We start from the raw sequence: 18,009 nt of genomic DNA, 5'->3' as shown, positions 1-18,009 counted from the left end.
AATTTTATAACTACATATAGCCAACAATATAACAAGGTTATAGGGGTTATTAAGAAATATATCCCTGTGCTATATGCAGATGATAAGTTACAACAAGTACTCCAACCGGGCTGTAGGTTCGCCTATAAAAAGGCCCCATCTTTGGGATCCCCTCTTTCTCCAAGTCTCTTCCAGTCCCCTACTGCCCCAGTGCGGCCCACATGGCTGTCCACTGTTGGGTCGTACAGGTGTGGTTTTTCCACCTGTAATTTTTGTATTTACCATCACTCCTCACGTAATGTCTCATCCACTGCTAATCAGAGGAATTTTCCTTTACGACAGTTCATTAACTGCAACATTAACTGCAACACGAAATCTGTTGTCTACGTGGTCACATGTACAGTTTGCAACCTACAATATGTTGGTTGCACTACACGCTGTTTAAGACAAAGAATTTCTGAGCATTTTAATGGGGCCTCCTGGAAGACGGACAATATTAGCAATGTGGCGAGACATTTTAGGGAGAAACATGATGGCATTATGAGGGGCTTTATTTTTCAAGGGATTGAGAGGGTTACTGCTTCGTCCAGACGAGGTGATACATATAAAAGATTACGAATAAGAGAGGCCTTTTGGATCCTACAGATGGGCACTAGGGAACCTAACTGTTTAAATGCCAGGTGGGATATTAATTTTATATACTGATATCGTCTTAATAATTTTGTAATTTTTGTACTTTTGTACTTTTGTACTTTTGTACCTTTTTAATTATGTCATTGTTTTCTTTGTCATTCTGTTATTTTATGTACAATTGCATGGTGGACATATCTTACCAGATCTCTGGTCTGTGTCTTTAAATCTGAGTTAAAGCCTTTCTCCTATGGCTGTATAGGTACACGCCCTTAGGGGCAGTCCTGATAGTATATATGCTCCACCAAGATGTCAGTGTGTTTAGGCTATGAGTAAGGATTTTATCCGAAACATGTCAGCCAATTTCTGTATTTGCGAGTTGGATTAAAATAAAAACCCTTGGACCATACCAGCGAGTGTGCGGACATCTTCTCTGTGTTCCTATACATATACATACATACATACATACATACATACACATACACATACACATACACATACACATACACACACACACATACACACACACATACACACACACACATACACACACACATACACATATACACACACACACACGTGCCCTTAGTGTAGGCACACCAGACTCATGGTGTTCCTTGAAACTTGCTCTCCAGCTTACTCTTATGTTGAGAAATATGCGGAACCAACAATCTCTCTTAAACTTTACGGACCGTGTTAGTTGAAATCTACTGTACGTCCTGTTTGTGACCGCTCATTTCTGACAGGATGTAGATTATAACATTGTGGCCGCGCGCTCCCGCCAATTGCGCCTCTCTGTCCCTGCCGCAGCTCACTCGCCCTGCTATCAGCATGATGGCAGGGCTCTGTGAGCCAGTCAGGAGCCGAATTTATCGACCACGTGATTACTGTGAACCAATCCCATTGGCTTACAATGATGACAGGGTCCGGAGCCAATGAAATCAGCTCCGGACCGGCTCACAGAGCTCTACCGTTATAGCGACAGCAGAGCAAGGGGCCTGCGGTGATAAGAGAGCGGTGTGACCAGTGGGTCTGTGTGGCGATTCGTCAGTAAGCCCCATTTTGCTGTACCAGCAGTCTCTGGTGCTTAAGGGGCCAGATACTGCTGGTACGGAAGTGGTTAATATTGGAAATGTTATGCATGTATATCATATTATTTTTTTGTTGTTGTTTATTGACTTGTTCTGTTAAGGTCCGTACACACGCCGGACTGGAGGCAACGACGGGTCCGTCATCACCTCCCGCTGGGTGGGCGTTCCAACAACAGTCCGGCGTGTGTACGCACTGTCGGCAGACTGATACGGCTGCTTCTGAGCGATCCACCCGGCGGATCGCTCAGATACAGCCGTATCAGTCCGCCGACAGTGCGTACACACACCGGACTGTCGTTGGAACGCCCACCCAGCGGGAGGCGTCGACGGACCCGTCGTTGCCTCCAGTCCGGCGTGTGTACGGACCTTTAGCGTCTCACTGCCATTTAAGCTTGACTGAGTGAAGCACCATTTTTCTTTTATTGCTGGAAAGCTGCCTAGCAATCGCTGAGATGGGAGTGATTAAACCAGCTGCTGTGTATACATCCCAGGAATTTCAAGGAACTGACTGATTACAGTAAAAGGATGTGAAGGGGTATAATTAGTATCAATTCATGCTTTGTTCAGACTCATGAATAGAGTTATTTGTATACAACAGGAACCACAGGGAAGCATGTGATCAGTTTGAGCAGGTGACAGATCTGTAAGGCTGTGATTACTTCCTACTGTTGACAACCCAGTGAACAAGTGACACAAAACTGTGACAAGCAAATCAGAGCCATGCAAATCTGTCACTTGATAAGATTCATCATAAGGTTCTCCATGTATTCTGCTGCACAGGAGTAACTCTACTTACAGCCCATACCGGCAGATGTGTCTTAGGCTTCTGTCACACTGCACATAAAAATGTTCCGTTTATCAGAACTTAACGGAACAGATCCGAACAAATGTGAATAGATCCTATACAAAGCAATAAGATCCAGTAACATCAGTTCAGAGTGGATCTGTTTGTTCTATTTAAGACAAGTGGAATGCAAGTTTGTGTCCTGCACGATTTTTCCAGATCGGTCAGATGAAGCGGATGCCGATGAAATCGATGCTAGCCAAGGGGGTGTCCATTCTCACTAGGCTGCTCGTATGTTTTGTAAAATGCTTACCTGTCGCTGTCCGTTCGACCACTGATAGCGAAAACTTTACACTTAGCCATATACTGTTGCCATGGATTTTATCAAGGATAATAAAGGATTATAAAAAACCAAAAGAAAACAAACGGTTGGCACTACAGCGGTATTACATGCATAAATCAGCTTCAGAAACATGCGGCATGCACAGGAGGATTGCAAAATCACCTCTTCTCTGGAACCTCTTCAGTGTGCTCAAGCAGAGACATCAAATAGCAAGCAAACGAAGAAAGCAGAAAAGCTGGCACTGCTGCAGGTGGTGGTGGGTGCTAGGCACAGGATGCCTGATGGCCGTTTCGCGCTAAACAGCGCTTCTACGGAGGCCTCCGTAGAAGCGCTGTTTAGCATCCTGTGCCTAGCACCCACCACCACCTACGCCTCCTCTCACCAGGGTATGTGTTTTACTCCATGCTATTTTGCAAGATGATGCACGTTTGCACTTTACCTATGCCACAATAAATTGAACACTTGCAGCAGTGCCAGCTTTTCTGCTTTCTTCGTTTGCTTAATAAAGGATTATAACAGCTGCAGAATAAGTTGATAGATAATATTAAATGCTATTCTGTTACAAAATGGCTTGTGTAGTAACCACCTATGTTATATAGATTGTGCAATACTCTTTAAAGTATATCTGACCTGAGACAAAACTACCCAAGCTAAGCACAGAGGTGTTCATGCTGCATCCACATACCTCTGTGTGTTGTCCGTTCCTCACCTTGTCTCCACCCCATTCTCACCACTAGAGGAGCACCCACCCCTTCAAAAGTCAGGTTTTTCAGGGAATGATTATGGGGATGCAGCATGAACATATCCCTGCGTTTACCTCAGGTAGCTTTGCCTCGGGACAGGTATACCTTACAACCCAGATTTAACAAATGCATTACTTTAAATGTGTGTAGTGTAGAAAGTGGTAAGAACTTCTTTTAGGTATTTATTGTTGTTTGTGGCCCATCTAGAATAACGTCTTTAACTTCCTGTCTTGACAAATAGTAGATAAGTCTCAAAGGAGACAGGAATTTTTATGGTAAGGAAAAGTTGTAACCAAAGCTAAACAATTATTGTTCCTCATTCTTTACGTCCGTTTTCAAGCCTTGAACTTCCATTGAAGTATGATGGGCTAGAAACTAAGGAAAATCTCATGAATGGGGAGGACAGCAGTAAAACCCTTCAGCAGAAGTCCTAACAGGTTTCCATTTTATCCTAAGCTGTTTTTCTTCTTCTTTTTTCTTCTAGTGTTTCTGCAGGCTTTGAGGGTATGAAGCAGCAAGAAATCTGCAATAAAATTGTAGCAAAATTATTACAAGATTATTCCAAGTTCTTTGAATGCGAGCGTGTTGAGAAGGATGGACTCTGTGAAGACATGGCCAGGATTATTACTGTAAAGGTAAACAAAGCCTGCTTTTACTACTTAATGTTCCTCTTTCAGAGATTAATGTTAGATGTGTTAAATTCTGAGCTTGAAGCAGAAATCATTAATGCAGGGTAAAGCACTCCGAGTTATAAAAAATATAATTGCAAAACACTTAAAGAGAATCTGTATTGTTAAAATCACACAAAAGTAAACATACCAGTGCGTTAGGGGACATCTCCTATTCCCCTCTGTCACAATTTCACCGCTCCCCGCCGCATTAAAAGTGGTTAAAAACAGTTTTAAAAAGTTTGTTTATAAACAAACAAAATGGCCACCAAAACAGGAAGTAGGTTGATGTACAGTATGTCCACACATAGAAAATACATCCATACACAAGCAGGCTGTATACAGCCTTCCTTTTGAATCTCAAGAGATCATTTGTGTGTTTCTTTCCCCCTGCATCTCTCATGCACTGAAGTTTCAGGCTGCTCTTTTCTTCCTGCAAACAGCTTTGCCCTTGTCTGTAATTCCTCACTATGTGAAAGCCAAGCCAGCTCAGAGGACGATTTATCCAGCTTGTAAAAGATAAGAGAGAAGAGAGAAGCTGCTCTAATCTAAATAACACACAGGCAGTGTGCATAGAGAGGCCTGGAAGGGGGAGTTCATAGCAGAACCACAACACTGAAGAACTTGGCAGCCTTCCAGACACAGCCTGACAAGTCTGACAAGAGAGAGATAAGTTGATTTATTACAGAGACTGTGATAGTACAAAGTGCTGCAGTAAGCCAGAACACATTAGAATAGCTTTTGGAACTTGTAGGATGATAAAAAACAGGATGCAATTTTTGTTACGGAGTCTCTTTAAGTTAAAAATAACTGGCAGGCAGCTTTTAACCATAATACCGCTCATTGTAAATGCAAGCCCCTATAATTAGACTGCACAAATCTCTTATAGGGCTGAAGTGTCCCTGTTCCAGCACAGCAGATTATATTTAGCTTTCTTATAGTACAAGTAGCTGCCAGGAGAGCTTGTGGACAAGTATAATGCTATATAGACTATGCATGGGATAACCGACATGTCAGATTAGAATTTCAGTGACGTTTCTCCTGTGACTTGTAAGGTCTGTGAATTTCCATTGGATACTGTTGGTCCATTACAGGTTTGGGATTGCAGTTATTGTTACAAATGTTTGTCCATAATCATGTCAATTTGCAGTTTTACTTATATGAAACCTATCCTAAAATTACTTTCAGGAGTATGCAATACTTCAGGTTTTTTTCCGATTCATACAGATGTTGCCCCTCTTCTGGTTTCATTTCTTTTTTTTTAAAGAACACCTGAAGTAAGAGTCAGTCCTGCTGACCCTTTTCCTCTTATGCTAGGTACACACAATGCAACTTTTTGACAGAATTACTGGCAGATTGATTTTTTCCAACAGGTCCAATCTGATTTCCTATCTATTTCCGATCAATTTTCTGTAGAAGTGAATACCTTTAGCCATAGACCCTGAACAAGCAAACAAATCAGATGTTTGACTGGATTTGCTGCCTGTTTGTTAGATTCAGACACAGACACTACTGATACATGAAAGATCAGCAGGACTGCCAGGCAACTGGTTTTGAAAAAAAATATGGCAGCCTCCATTTCACTCCTTCTTTCATCAAACTAAATTAGTTGTCATTGACTCAAAAAGCCACACCCTACTTCAAAGGCAATCATTTAGTGGCAGATCACCTCCAGAATAGGGGTCCTAGCACCACATAGCACAGAGTCTTGAGGGTGCAGCTTGGCCTTTGAGTCCAAGAGAGCAGCCTTGAGCTACATGACCCCTCCTCTGCCGGCCAGGACTTACTTCTTCTTTAGTGCCACACTCCCCATTGTGTATGAGTGTGACCACAGTGTGCAGGTGCCGGTAGGGTTCACGCCTGCCCAGTAGCATGGTGCCACTCATACGTGGAGATAAAAGCTCTGTGCTACTGTGCAGGAGTGGGCCGTACTTTTGTGCCTGCACCATGTGGCCACACTCTTACTCTGAGAGGAGCAGGTCCGGGAGCAATATTTGACACCAATGTTAAATATTTTAAAAAGGTGCCCAGCGCTGCAATAGAGGGGTGCATGAGATCTTTACTGAGGTATGTAGCTACAATTTTTTTTTTAATCTCACTTCAAGTACGCTTTAACCTCTTGAGCACCATAGGTTTATACCCCCCTAGTGACTAGGACATTTTTTACATTCGGCACTTCACAACTTTAATGATTTATTGCTCGGTCATAGAACTTACCACCCAAATGAATTTTACCTCCTTTTCTTCTCACAAATAGAGATATATTTTGGTGGTATTTGATTGTTGCTGCTATTTCTAGGTTTTTTTTAATATAAAAACCTGAAATTTTTGCATGTCTATGGTAGGGATTAGATTGTGAGCCCCTCCGAGGGACAGTTAAGTGACAAGACTATACTCTGTACAGCGCTATGTAAGATGACAGCGCTATATAAATATTTAAATAAATTTAAATCAGTAATTACCTAAAAAAAAAAAATTAGTCTGCCAGCGCTGATCAGTAGCTGGCAGACTGATTGCTGAGGCCCGCTGTGTATAGTGACGGGAGCTCACGCTCATGCATGTTACCATCAAATCTCATGCCTCGCGAGATGACGCCAGTAGGCGTCCAGGAGGCATGATCGAGCTGCTCTCCTGCCGCCATCCTGTGTTAGGAGGATGGAAAGCGGTTAAAGCAAGTCTAAAGCTATTTTTAAAATAAATAACAGATACTCACTTAAAGAGAACCTGTACTGAGTAAAAATATTTAAAATAAACACATGAGGTAACTTCAAATGAACATGACATAGTTACCTTGCCATCAGTTCCTCTCAGAAGCTCACCATTTTCTTCTGACAATAATCCCTTCTAGTTCTGACAACATTTTGTCAGATCTGAAATATATCAGTTGCTGTCATTAAAATATCAGTTGCTGTCAGTTATAGCTGAGAGGACAACTGATGTACCAGTTAATGTCCATGTTTCCCTATGGCTCAAGTGGGCGATGTTACAGTGTAACTGTGTGCTGACCAGGAAGCTGTTATGGTGTAATGGCCATTTTCAAAATGGAGGACGGAAAATTCCCTTGATCACAGTAAACAAACAGGATGCGGGACAGGAGAAAGAGACTGAGGAGTAGACTACATGGAAGGTAAGTATGACTTGTGTATGCTTATTTTGACTTTTAATTGTCAGTTCAGGTTTTCTTTAAGGAGAGGGAAGGCACTGGGTCCTATTCCCATTCTCCTGCCAGTTTCCTCTTTCCCCAGCAGGTTCCTCCATTTGAATCTCCCGCTGCTGGAGACTTAGGCAGTCTTCGGAAGCACTCTGGCTCCTGAAGATCGGCAGCTCTGTACTGCACAGGCGCAAGTGCCCGAGAGAGGGCACTCACGTGTGCGCAGTACGGAACAGCCCATCTTCGGAAGCCCGAGTGCTTCCGAAGACTGCCAAACCCTACACAATGCCTCACCAAATGGTCATGGTCTGTTAACGGGAAGCCTGCGTGGCAGCGGGGTGCCGGCAGGAGAAAGCTAAGGCTCCATAGGACCCAAAGCCTTCCCTCTCCTTAGGTGAGTATCTGAGTTTTATTTGAAAAATAGCTTCAGACTCCCCTTAAAGCCCAGCTAAACCCAGAATTTTTGAACAATCCTTTCTGTAGTGGTTTCCTGCACTTTGTGCCTCTCCCTTCTTGTCTCTTATTTCCGAATAGCTGAGTTAAGGTCTTGCATTTGATCACATCTTTGTCCTGTTACCTGCAAAATCCCACCTCCTAATATAGATATGGGGTTTAATCTGTAATACAGGTATTATGGGAATTGTAGTCTGGCATTCATTGTTCTTCTTACCTTTGTGTTGCATCGTCTGGCACTCTCAGTTGATGCAACAGGAGATGTAAGAAAGTAAGTTGTGCTGCACTGGCAGCTAGATTTAGCCCATAGAAAAGGGTATTCTGTCCAGTATTTTCCTTTTATACATTTTTTTCACTTATCCTGATTGTTGTTAGAATTGCCTTGTTCAAACCTAGGTTTTGGGGCTAGTGCTGATTAGTTCAGCATTACTCTTTCTCCTAGCCTCCTCCAAAATTACTTTTCTGTATGTAGTGGTCTGTACTTCCTTCACAGCAGAAGAACCTCTGTTACATTTGGAAAAGGCGTTCCCTGTTTCTATTTCCGCCAGTACTGTGTTTCCCTGGACTTATACTAGCCAAGCACGTGTGTGTACATGTGCCTAATGTAAGTTTATGAGGGCTGTGCTCTGGCAGAAATAGAAACAGCTGCTATGGTCCTGAATTTTGTTTGTGGAATGGAGGAAATTTATGGGCTAGTGCTGAAATAGTCAACAGCTAGTGATGTTTTTTTAACCTCCAGATAGGCTCTAGGATTACACACTGGAGATACAAAAGTAACACTGAGTTAAATTGCATCATATTTCTGCAGAAATCTTATTAAAAAGACAGTGGAAAGTTGAGATAAAAGATTACAAAAATAATTACAAAGGGGAAATTGAAATTCCGTTAGGCCATATCAAATGTGTTGAATCTCCCTGACCTGTGGTTGTCAGCTTTTTTGTGTAAATGACCAGTCTTGTGAGCTGTTGGCATTTGCCAGTCTACCAGTCTGCAAACTATATTATGGCTTACGTTTTGCAATCTGTCACTGAAACGTACAGCTGTCCATCTCTGTTGATTGAATATCACTATTAAGCAATGTACACACGCTCAGCAGAAGTGCGACAAACTACAGATTTCACTGTATTTCATGACAATCATGTAAAAAAAAATGTAGCCAAGTAATGACGTGTACAATGTGTGGCCACATGTGTACAGTGCTATTTACATAACATTGTTCTACAGAATGTGTACATGTTGTGCATAATGTCACTTCTGCTTGCACGCACAGTATTAAAATCAGTTGGTCATTAGCATTATCAATGTGCAGACAACGTTGTTGGAGAGACCCATCATTTATCTTTGTAAAGCCAGTCGTTTCTGCAATGGTTTTGTACTGAGTTTTGTTGAGCGTGTGTACAGACCTTAAGTTGACTCAGAAGTGCTTTGAGTGATTGTTTTTTGTCTGATCCGTGATATTTTTGCCTAGCTGATAGAGATGGTCCCCACTTTGCTTGTATGTGACTGTGGGTGAAAAGCAGCAATCCTTTTTGCAATCTCTTCTATGTCTGTTTAGTGTGCTACTGTATTACTCTGTAGAGACAGGAAGGCTGCACTGTGTTTCACTCTGTGCAGGAAGCTACAGATTACCCAGCAAGCTCATGGTGAACCTTCCTAGGAGTTTTTCCTAGGAATGTGTACAGGGCTACAATGGACCAAAAAGCCCTCTTACTAAAACGATATGCAGAACATAAATTGGCCTTCTTAAAACAGAAATTATTGGGATTATTCAGGCTGAAGTGTGCATATGATGTCTCCCACAATGCATCACTGCTGTATAAGGGATGATTTGCATATTCAGCAGTGGTGCATTGTGGGAATCATCATATACTCACTCCAACATGAATAATTGCATATACCTTCTGTTTTAAGAAAGCAAATTTCTGTTCTGTACATGAATGAGACCTATGGATTTCCCCATAGTGGGATACTGTACTGTGGAGCCATCTAAATGCTTGTGGTGTGTCATAAAAATCCATGTGTACTGACTCATGCCTTTTGCAAGCTCAATGATCATTCATAATTATTTTAACTGAAATGACCATGAATGGAATGATGAGTGACTGACTGATGTCTGTATTTACCTGTGCCTACCCAACTGTTTTCTGGCTCTTGTAGAGCTTTCAAGGTGTGATTTGCAGTTACTGAGGTGCTAGCCTGAAAACTACACATAGGCACCCCAAGAATCCAGTGAAGCCTCGGGAAGTGTACTCTATGCTTATGATATTGGCCTGAATTCACTAAACATTACCACATTCGGTAATACTGAAAACAAATGATTTTTCCGAACACCTCCCCAAATTCCAATTCACTAAACCTATTACCACACAGAAAGTTAGAATTACCGACTAGTGAGGTAAATAACTGATTTGTGTGGTAATTGCCTCAAGAAATGTCAATAAACTACAATTCACAAAGGGTTACGCAATCGGTAAATTGCGCAAAAGTTTTTCTACAGCTCTTACCAGCCGATAACTCACTCTCTCCATGCTCTCTTTGTGCTGTAGACTTGACAGGCAGCCAATAGGGGGAGACCCAGACAACCTATAGAGAGATCCACATAGCCCTGCTTCTCAAGCTGATTTGGACCTACATGGTTCAAGGCGGGTCTTCGCTGTAACTGGCGGAAAATTTTTATAAGGCTTTTCTGCATCCCATTAGATGTGAAAAATCTGTATTCTAGCAAACAGAAGAGCTCCCCTGGTGATTGCAGCACATCTAAAGGGATGACGGGGATGCACTGGACAGAAAACCCCGACTCGTACACACAGCTCCCTGCCTCAGGGCTGTCCTGCTCCACATCTGGTAAGTGACGCTTACCGAGCAGGGCTTAGTAAATTAACTATTTCAGCCGCCTGGACGGGATACTCACGTCCAGGCGGCTGCTCTGCTGCAGAGGCGCGATTGCGGGCGGGCCCCCGTGTCCCCATGCTGTCCTCCGGTAGCCCTGGGATCAGTGAACGGGATCATGGTTCCCGTTCACTGATCTAATTTGCCAGCCGAAAAAAACCGACGGTTTCTAATCAGAGACTGCAGTTTTTCAAAAAAAAAAAAAAAAAATGTCCCCGTCGTCCTTGTGCTTCCGGTAAGCGAGAAGCACAGGAAAAAAAAACTCAAGGTGGCCATCTTGTGGCCAAATAGTAAAACTACATCTACATAAAAAATTTTTATGCCCATTTACACATATTATAACATAAAAAATTAACTGTTTATTTCCCAACACCAAAAAATTACCCAAATAAAAAAAAAATTACAATTAAAAAATAAAAATAAAACATAAATGGCTACCTAAGGGTCTGAACTTTTTAAAAATGTATGTGAAGGGTGTATACTACGAACATTTTTTCAATTATAAGCTTGTAAATAGTGATGGACGCAAAACTGAAAAAAATGCACCTTTTATTTCCAAATAAAATATTGGCGCCATACATTGTGATAGGGACAACATTTAAATGGTGTAATAACTGAGACAAACGGGCTAATAAAATACATAGGTTTTAATTATGGTAGCACGTATTATTTTAAATCTATAATGGCTGAAAACTGAGAAATAATTATTTTTTTTACCATTTTTTTCTTAATATTCCTGTTAAAATGCATTTATATAAAAAAATAATTCTTAGCAAAATTTACCACCCAAAGAAAGCCTAATTAGTGGCGAAAAAACAAGATATAGATCAATAAATTGTGATTAGTAGTGATAAAGTTATTAGCGAATGAATGGGAGGTGAAAATTGCTCTGATGCATAAGGTAAAAAATCCTCCCGGGCTGAAATGGTTACAGCATGTTTGTTTGGGAAATTACCAAGCTAATACCTCATGCGGAAATCATTAGTGAATTTGGGAGAAAAAAAAGTGTAAAATACAAAACGAGGTATTTTACTGACCAAAAGAATTTTAACAAACTGCATTTAGTGAATTGAGGCCAATACCAGCATCACAGAGGTCTTACTCTGCTATTAAATCTACGTCATATAGGAAGTTATTTCTGACTTTCATTTCAGTTCAGGTCTATTATATATCTTTATATGGTATTTTACATCCATATGAAGTGCTACTAGTTTTAATTATAAATTTCAATTTATTTTTTTGCAGGAGTATAATTCTGATAAACCCATTATTCCAATCCGAGCATCTGAAATTGAAGTTCCTTCTATATCTCCACAACTCACGGTAAGTGAAATGTATGCAATCAAAATGTATTATAAAGCATACAAAGGGCTCTGTTGCGCAACCAGTTAGTCAAAAGAGATGGTGGAGGAGGGACTTTGCTTTCATATGAATCTATACCCAGACAACAGACAGTCAAAGATAAGATGCGCTTTCATGGAAATCTGAATGAGAGGAATATGAATGAAAGCATTACTGACTTGCTTGGCTTACAAGCTGATCCTCTCCCTATAATAGTTTCAAGTGGCTGAACCAGGGTGAATATGCAGATCAGGTGCTATGCCTCTACAATGGCTGCATGCTTGTTTCAAATGTCTGAGGGCTAGTTCACACTGGGCGATTTTTCAGCGATTTGCTAGTCACTGGTGATCAGCAAAATGCTGCTGCTAATGAAGTCAGTGGTAGTGATTGCATTTCAGGGTTATAGAATCACAAAACGCAATCACTCATAAATCGCTTTTCTGTACAGTGAAAACACAGCTTTTTGCTGATCGCTGGCGATCAGCAAAAAGCTACCAAAACGCCCAGTGTTAACTAGCCCTGACAACAGATCTGAAGCTAGAAGATTATCATTAAAGTCAGGACATTTTTAAGGCAAGTCAAGATTGTAGCCTACAGTTTTTAAAAATGAGGTATAGCTCATTTATATGTGATAAATAGTTATAAACAGGGGCGTTCCTAGGGTCCTTGAAGATCGGGGGCACCTGTGGGCACCAGGTGGGGCCATTCTGTGAGTGGGCGTGGCCATGGGTGGGGCCAAATGTACAAGAACTTAGCAGCGTTGTAAGCTACAGGTAACGGGCCTGCCCATCGAAATATTGGATGGAGCTCCCTGTCATTTATTTAGATAATTTACAATCCGTATAGGCATAGATTAAAGATGTATACACACATACAATTTTGATTGGTCAATCACTGACCAATTTTACCACCCCCATGTAGTAAGTGGGCCAACAGACAATGAATATGAACAGAGCTAAAATTGGCTAATCAAAATTGTATGTGTGTACCAGGCTTTACAGCTAATACTGTACATGCTGAAGGTAGCAGGGATCAGCATACAATACAGCTGGTTTACAAGCAGTAAAGGCACAGAGTAACACCTTATACTGTACACACTGGAGGTAGATCAGCACACACAGTGCAGGCACCAGAGGACAGCTTATACTGTACATACTGTAGGTAGCAGAGATCAGCACACTGCAGCTAGTTTACTATCAGTACAGGCACATACTAATAGCTTGTATTGTACATACTGGAGGTAGCAGAGATAAGCACACACTGCAGCTAGTTTTCTATCGGTACAGGCACAGAGTAACAGTTTATATAGTACATACTGAAGGCATCAGAGATCAGCACACACTGCAGCTAGTTTACTATCAGTACAGGCACAGAGTAACAGCTTATACTGTACATACTGGAGGTAGCAGAGATCAGCAAACACTGCAGCTGGCTTACTATCAATACAGGCACAGAGTAACAGATTATACTGTACATACTGGGGGTAGCAGAGATCAGCACACACTGCAGCTAGTTTACTATCAGTACAAACAAAGTAACAGCTTTTATTGTACATACTGGAAGTAGCATAGATCAGCACAAACTGCAGCTAGTTTACCATCAGTGCAGGCACAGAAAACAGCTCATACTGTACATTTTGGAGATAGCAGAGATAAGTACACAGAGAAAGCACAGCACACAGGCCCAGCCAGTCCCAGGTGCTGTTTGGCTAGTGGCTGCAACTACTACTGGGATTGCTGCAGGCTGGCTGGCTGTGTGGCTAGCTGGCTCTTCCTGCATTCTCTCCCCTCCTCCACCCCAAACCCCCACCTGGCTTGTGGCTACTACTGGGCTGGCTGCTGGCTGGCTGTGTGGCTAGCTGGCTCTGGCTGCACTCTCTCCCCTCCTCCACCCCAACCCCCCACGTGGCTACTGCTGGCTGCAGGCTGGCTGGCTGTGTGTGGCTTGCTGGCTCTGGCTGCAGACAGTGCTGCACTCTCCTCACCCCCTCACCCACCAAACCCCCGCCACTTGCAATTTCTGGGCCAGGGTGCCACTTACTGTGTGAATGACAAATGTTCTTGGCTGCAGGCTGCCTGGTGGGCGGCATCTGGCTGCAGGAAGTGGCACCTTGCTTGCTTTCTTCCTTGTCCAGGACCAGTCAGTGTCCACGAGGTGGTCTGGGGCATCTGGCAGCGGCAGGCCAGGGAGAGGGACGGACGGTGGTGGAGGCATGGAGCAGTCTGTGGCTGGTGTGCCTGATGGTCTGGCGGCAGGCTAAAGTTTTACCAGGTGCGGATGGCGCCGCCAATATGACGCCATGTGCTCGCCTGGTGGCCCGGGTCACACGCTGTGCAGGGGGCGGAGCTACTCACGCTCCACGCCCCCTGCCATTCAATGCAACTCCACGCCCCCTGCCAGGTGCTCCTCCGCTTCTGATTGGAGCAGGGGGCGGATTAAGGCAGAGCATGCTGTCAGTTTTTAAGTGTGATGTCGGGAGCCGGAAATGTATACGGCCGCCGTATGTGAGCGAACGGCGGCCGCTTTTGCCCATACATTCGGGGCACTTCTGCGCGGTACCCCATTTAATAGATCAGGGGCACCCTTAGGCCAGGTTCGTGGCACGTGCCACTATCGAATAGCGCTAGCGACGCGCCTGGTTATAAAGTTATTGGCTAATGAATGGGAGGAGTGTAAAATGTAGAAAATTACGCTGGTTTTTAAGGGGAAATAAGACAGGGTAAGGAAGTGGTTAAATCTACTTTTACGTTTTTACTGTTTCATTATCTCTGCTTTGACACATGCAATGAAGCATGCCAGAACTACAATCTATGAACTATTGACCCGTTTTGTCTTTTTTCTGCTCTCAGAAGATATTTTCTGCCAGGAAAATGTTTTATGGTTATAATTACTTATCAATGAGGGTTTCAGGTCCCAACTGGACAGAAACTATCACTTGCATTCCTAATGTTTAACTACTTGTTCTACTTACATAACAAATGTATTGTACTGTCCACATTTTTATTTCAGTGAATCTTATATAGCAAATAAAGAGAATTCCGTTCCTGGCATTTGCCATTTTGGTTCCCTTTGACTGAAGCTAATTCTGATCAGGGCTGTGAAATCGGTACAAAAATCCACTGACTCCGACTCCTCAGTTTAGAATTCCACCGACTCCTCGACTCCGACTCCTCTAATTTGCACATTACAATCTTGTTGGTTGAAAGTATGTAACATAAAATTCATGTCTTAACTGACAACGCTTGGGAATTTTAAAAGACAGCTGAAGTGAGAAGGATATGTAGACCTACATATGCCAAATTTATTCCCTTTAGTCATAGATTAAAACTAGTCCTTGGTAAGAGAGTACTTGTAAAAGGTACAGACTGGAACAAAGAACATCTATCAGGCCCTAGGCAATGTAACTGTGGGTACATGTAAGAGTGATGTGCAGGTACTCTGCAGGGGAATGAGGCAATTCTTCCTCTATTACACATTCTTCATGCACAATCTGACCTAGGTTTATGGGCGATAGACAACACCTCTGTGTTCAATGTGCACAACATTCTCAGTGGATTCCCTGCAGCTATGTGGAGAGTGCATATGTAGAGTATAGTACTACTGTGTAACAAAGTAAACCTGAGACAGATGAAATTAAAGTTTTATACATACCTGGGGCTTCCTCTAGTCCCCTTCAGGCTAATCAGTCCCTCACTGTCCTCCTCCGCCACCTGGATCTTCTGCTATGAGTTCAGGTACTTGAGCCAGTCTTGCTTAGTTTGTATGCACACACTCCGCCGCCGGGAGCGTACTACACGTGCGCAGCACTATTGCGCAGGTGCAGAACGCTCCTGGCTGTGGAAGTGGCATGCAGCCGGACAGCGCTGACTGGCTGAATTACTGGGACTCATAGCAGAAGATCCAGGTGGTGGAGGTGGACAGCGAGAGACTGATTAGCCTGAAGGGGGCAAGAGGAAGCCCCAGGTATGTATAAAACTTTTCTTTTCATCCGTCTCAGGTACCCTTTAATTCGTAGTCCCCAAACCAAATTTTAACAACATATCAAATTATTTAATTTCATGAGCAAAAATACATTTGCATAAACCAGTATCAGCGCAGAATTATTTCCATCTCATTGACCATCTCTATTAGGGACACGTCTACACATCAGGCTTTATACTTACAGCATAGATGTTATTTAGTATATATGTTACGGCCAGAACCCGTAGTGTGGCCACTTCGCATTCTGGCCAGCCACTTCGGGTTCTGGCCGGCCAATGTGCGAAGTGGCCGCAGCGCAGCGGCCAATATTAGAAATGTTGTTTATGCCGTCTCGCTGCGGCCAAATTGATGACAACCTTGCTTAATTTAATTAAATATAGCCGGCGGCAATGTAATAGATGAAGCCGCCAGCTTTCGCACTGCCTCTCTCCTTCTTCCCCGCCTCTCTCCTCTCCCCGCCTCCCATACAATAAAAAGTAGCAGCCGGCGGGGACACGCGGCCGGAGAGTCGTTCGTCGCAGCAGGGCAGCAGAGCGGGGAGGCTGCAGACATTGCTTCTGCCAGCACCCGCTCTGCTGGAACGGCGGGATTGCCCTGTCACGACGAACGACTCTCGGGGACACGCGTGTCCCCGCCGGCTGCTACTTTTTATTGTATGGGGGGCGGGGAGAGGAGAGAGGCGGGGGAGGAGGAGAGAGGCAGTGCGAAAGCCGGCGGCTTCATCTATTACATTGCCGCCGGCTATATTTAATTAAATTAAGCAAGGTTGTCATAAATTTGGCCGCAGCGAGACGGCATAAACATAAAATTTCTAACATTGGCCGCTGCGCTGCGGCCACTTCGCACATTGGCCGGCCAGAACCCAAAGTGGCTGGCCAGAATGCGAAGTGGCCACACTACGGGTTCTGTCCGTAACATATATGAGATTCCTGTGTACACATCATACTGTATATACTGTACAGTCACAATCAGATATGTATATCTGACTTTAAAAATATGGGGACTGCTTTATTTAAGCAGCACAAGTAACTAATTTTGATTGGTTTATTTCATTTTTGTGGACTAAGCACAGCTATTACTGTATGTATACATTATTTATGATGACTATTATCTGAGAAATAAAACATTTTATCATATTTTCTATTTTAATTACAGTTTAAATTCATTAGGAGTCGGAGTCGGTGCATTTTTTCCCGACTCCGACTCCAGGCACCCAAAATTGCTCCGACTCCACGACTCCGACTCCACAGCCCTGATTCTGATGACATTTCCTCTTTACTCTTTTTCCTTTTCCCTCCTAGAATCTGCTCTAGCTAGTTTGCTTTGTAAATGTGAGCACAGCAAGATCAGATTTTAGCCCTGGCACACTGAACTACCCTCAGCCAATCAGTGAGGATCAGGAATGTGGGAGGGATGATGACAAGCTTCCTTCCCATCTGCAATGTACCAAATAGAGCCAGGTTGACAGACAAGATTTATTACAGCAGAAACATTTCTGAACAGATTTGAGTGTTTGCAATGCAGGGCAATGCAGGTAATGGGATTTTGTGGCTGACAATCCCCTTTAAGGCATAACTCCAAGCATAAATGAAAATGTGCCTATGTACAACAATCTCCAGATTGAACACATTTGTTAATGGATAGATTAAGCCAGTCAAAACTTGGGGATTTCTATTGGGGTACCTGATTTAGTACGTCTGAAATTATTGTACATGAACTGACATTCCAGACTCCTATTGAAAATTTTAATGATATATAACATTTATCAGTTTCAAATTTAAAACTTTTTATAAAAGCATAAAAAAAAACACAATGCAGACTAGTTGAAACAAACACTCAGCAACTGAGCAAGAAGTGGTTACCAGGTTCTAAGAGCATTGCCACTACACCATTCATAACCATGGACATGACTAAAGGGGGTTTTCACCTTCAAGGACATGACATGCTTTAAAGTGG

General features: G+C 42.9%; 1 protein-coding gene across 9 annotated transcripts in view; it reads left to right on the top strand.

The window, feature by feature from the left end:
* FAM13A (family with sequence similarity 13 member A) overlaps window positions 1-18,009 on the top strand; it is a 397,958-nt gene that overhangs the window by 112,029 nt on the left and 267,920 nt on the right. For 8 of the 9 annotated variants that reach the window (XM_068233233.1, XM_068233239.1, XM_068233222.1 and 5 more), the window contains 2 exons: window positions 4,055-4,205; window positions 11,977-12,054. In XM_068233233.1, coding sequence (XP_068089334.1) covers window positions 4,055-4,205; window positions 11,977-12,054 — 229 coding nt within the window. Of the gene's footprint in view, window positions 1-585; window positions 660-4,054; window positions 4,206-11,976; window positions 12,055-18,009 lie in introns of those variants that run through there. The other variant, XM_068233261.1, reaches the window with a different exon arrangement.

The sequence above is a fragment of the Hyperolius riggenbachi genome, chromosome 1, assembly GCF_040937935.1.
Source record: "Hyperolius riggenbachi isolate aHypRig1 chromosome 1, aHypRig1.pri, whole genome shotgun sequence".
NCBI lineage: Eukaryota > Metazoa > Chordata > Amphibia > Anura > Hyperoliidae > Hyperolius > Hyperolius riggenbachi.
The sequence above is the reverse complement of the archived record's forward strand: the minus strand, read 5'-3'. Positions and strand labels throughout refer to the sequence as shown.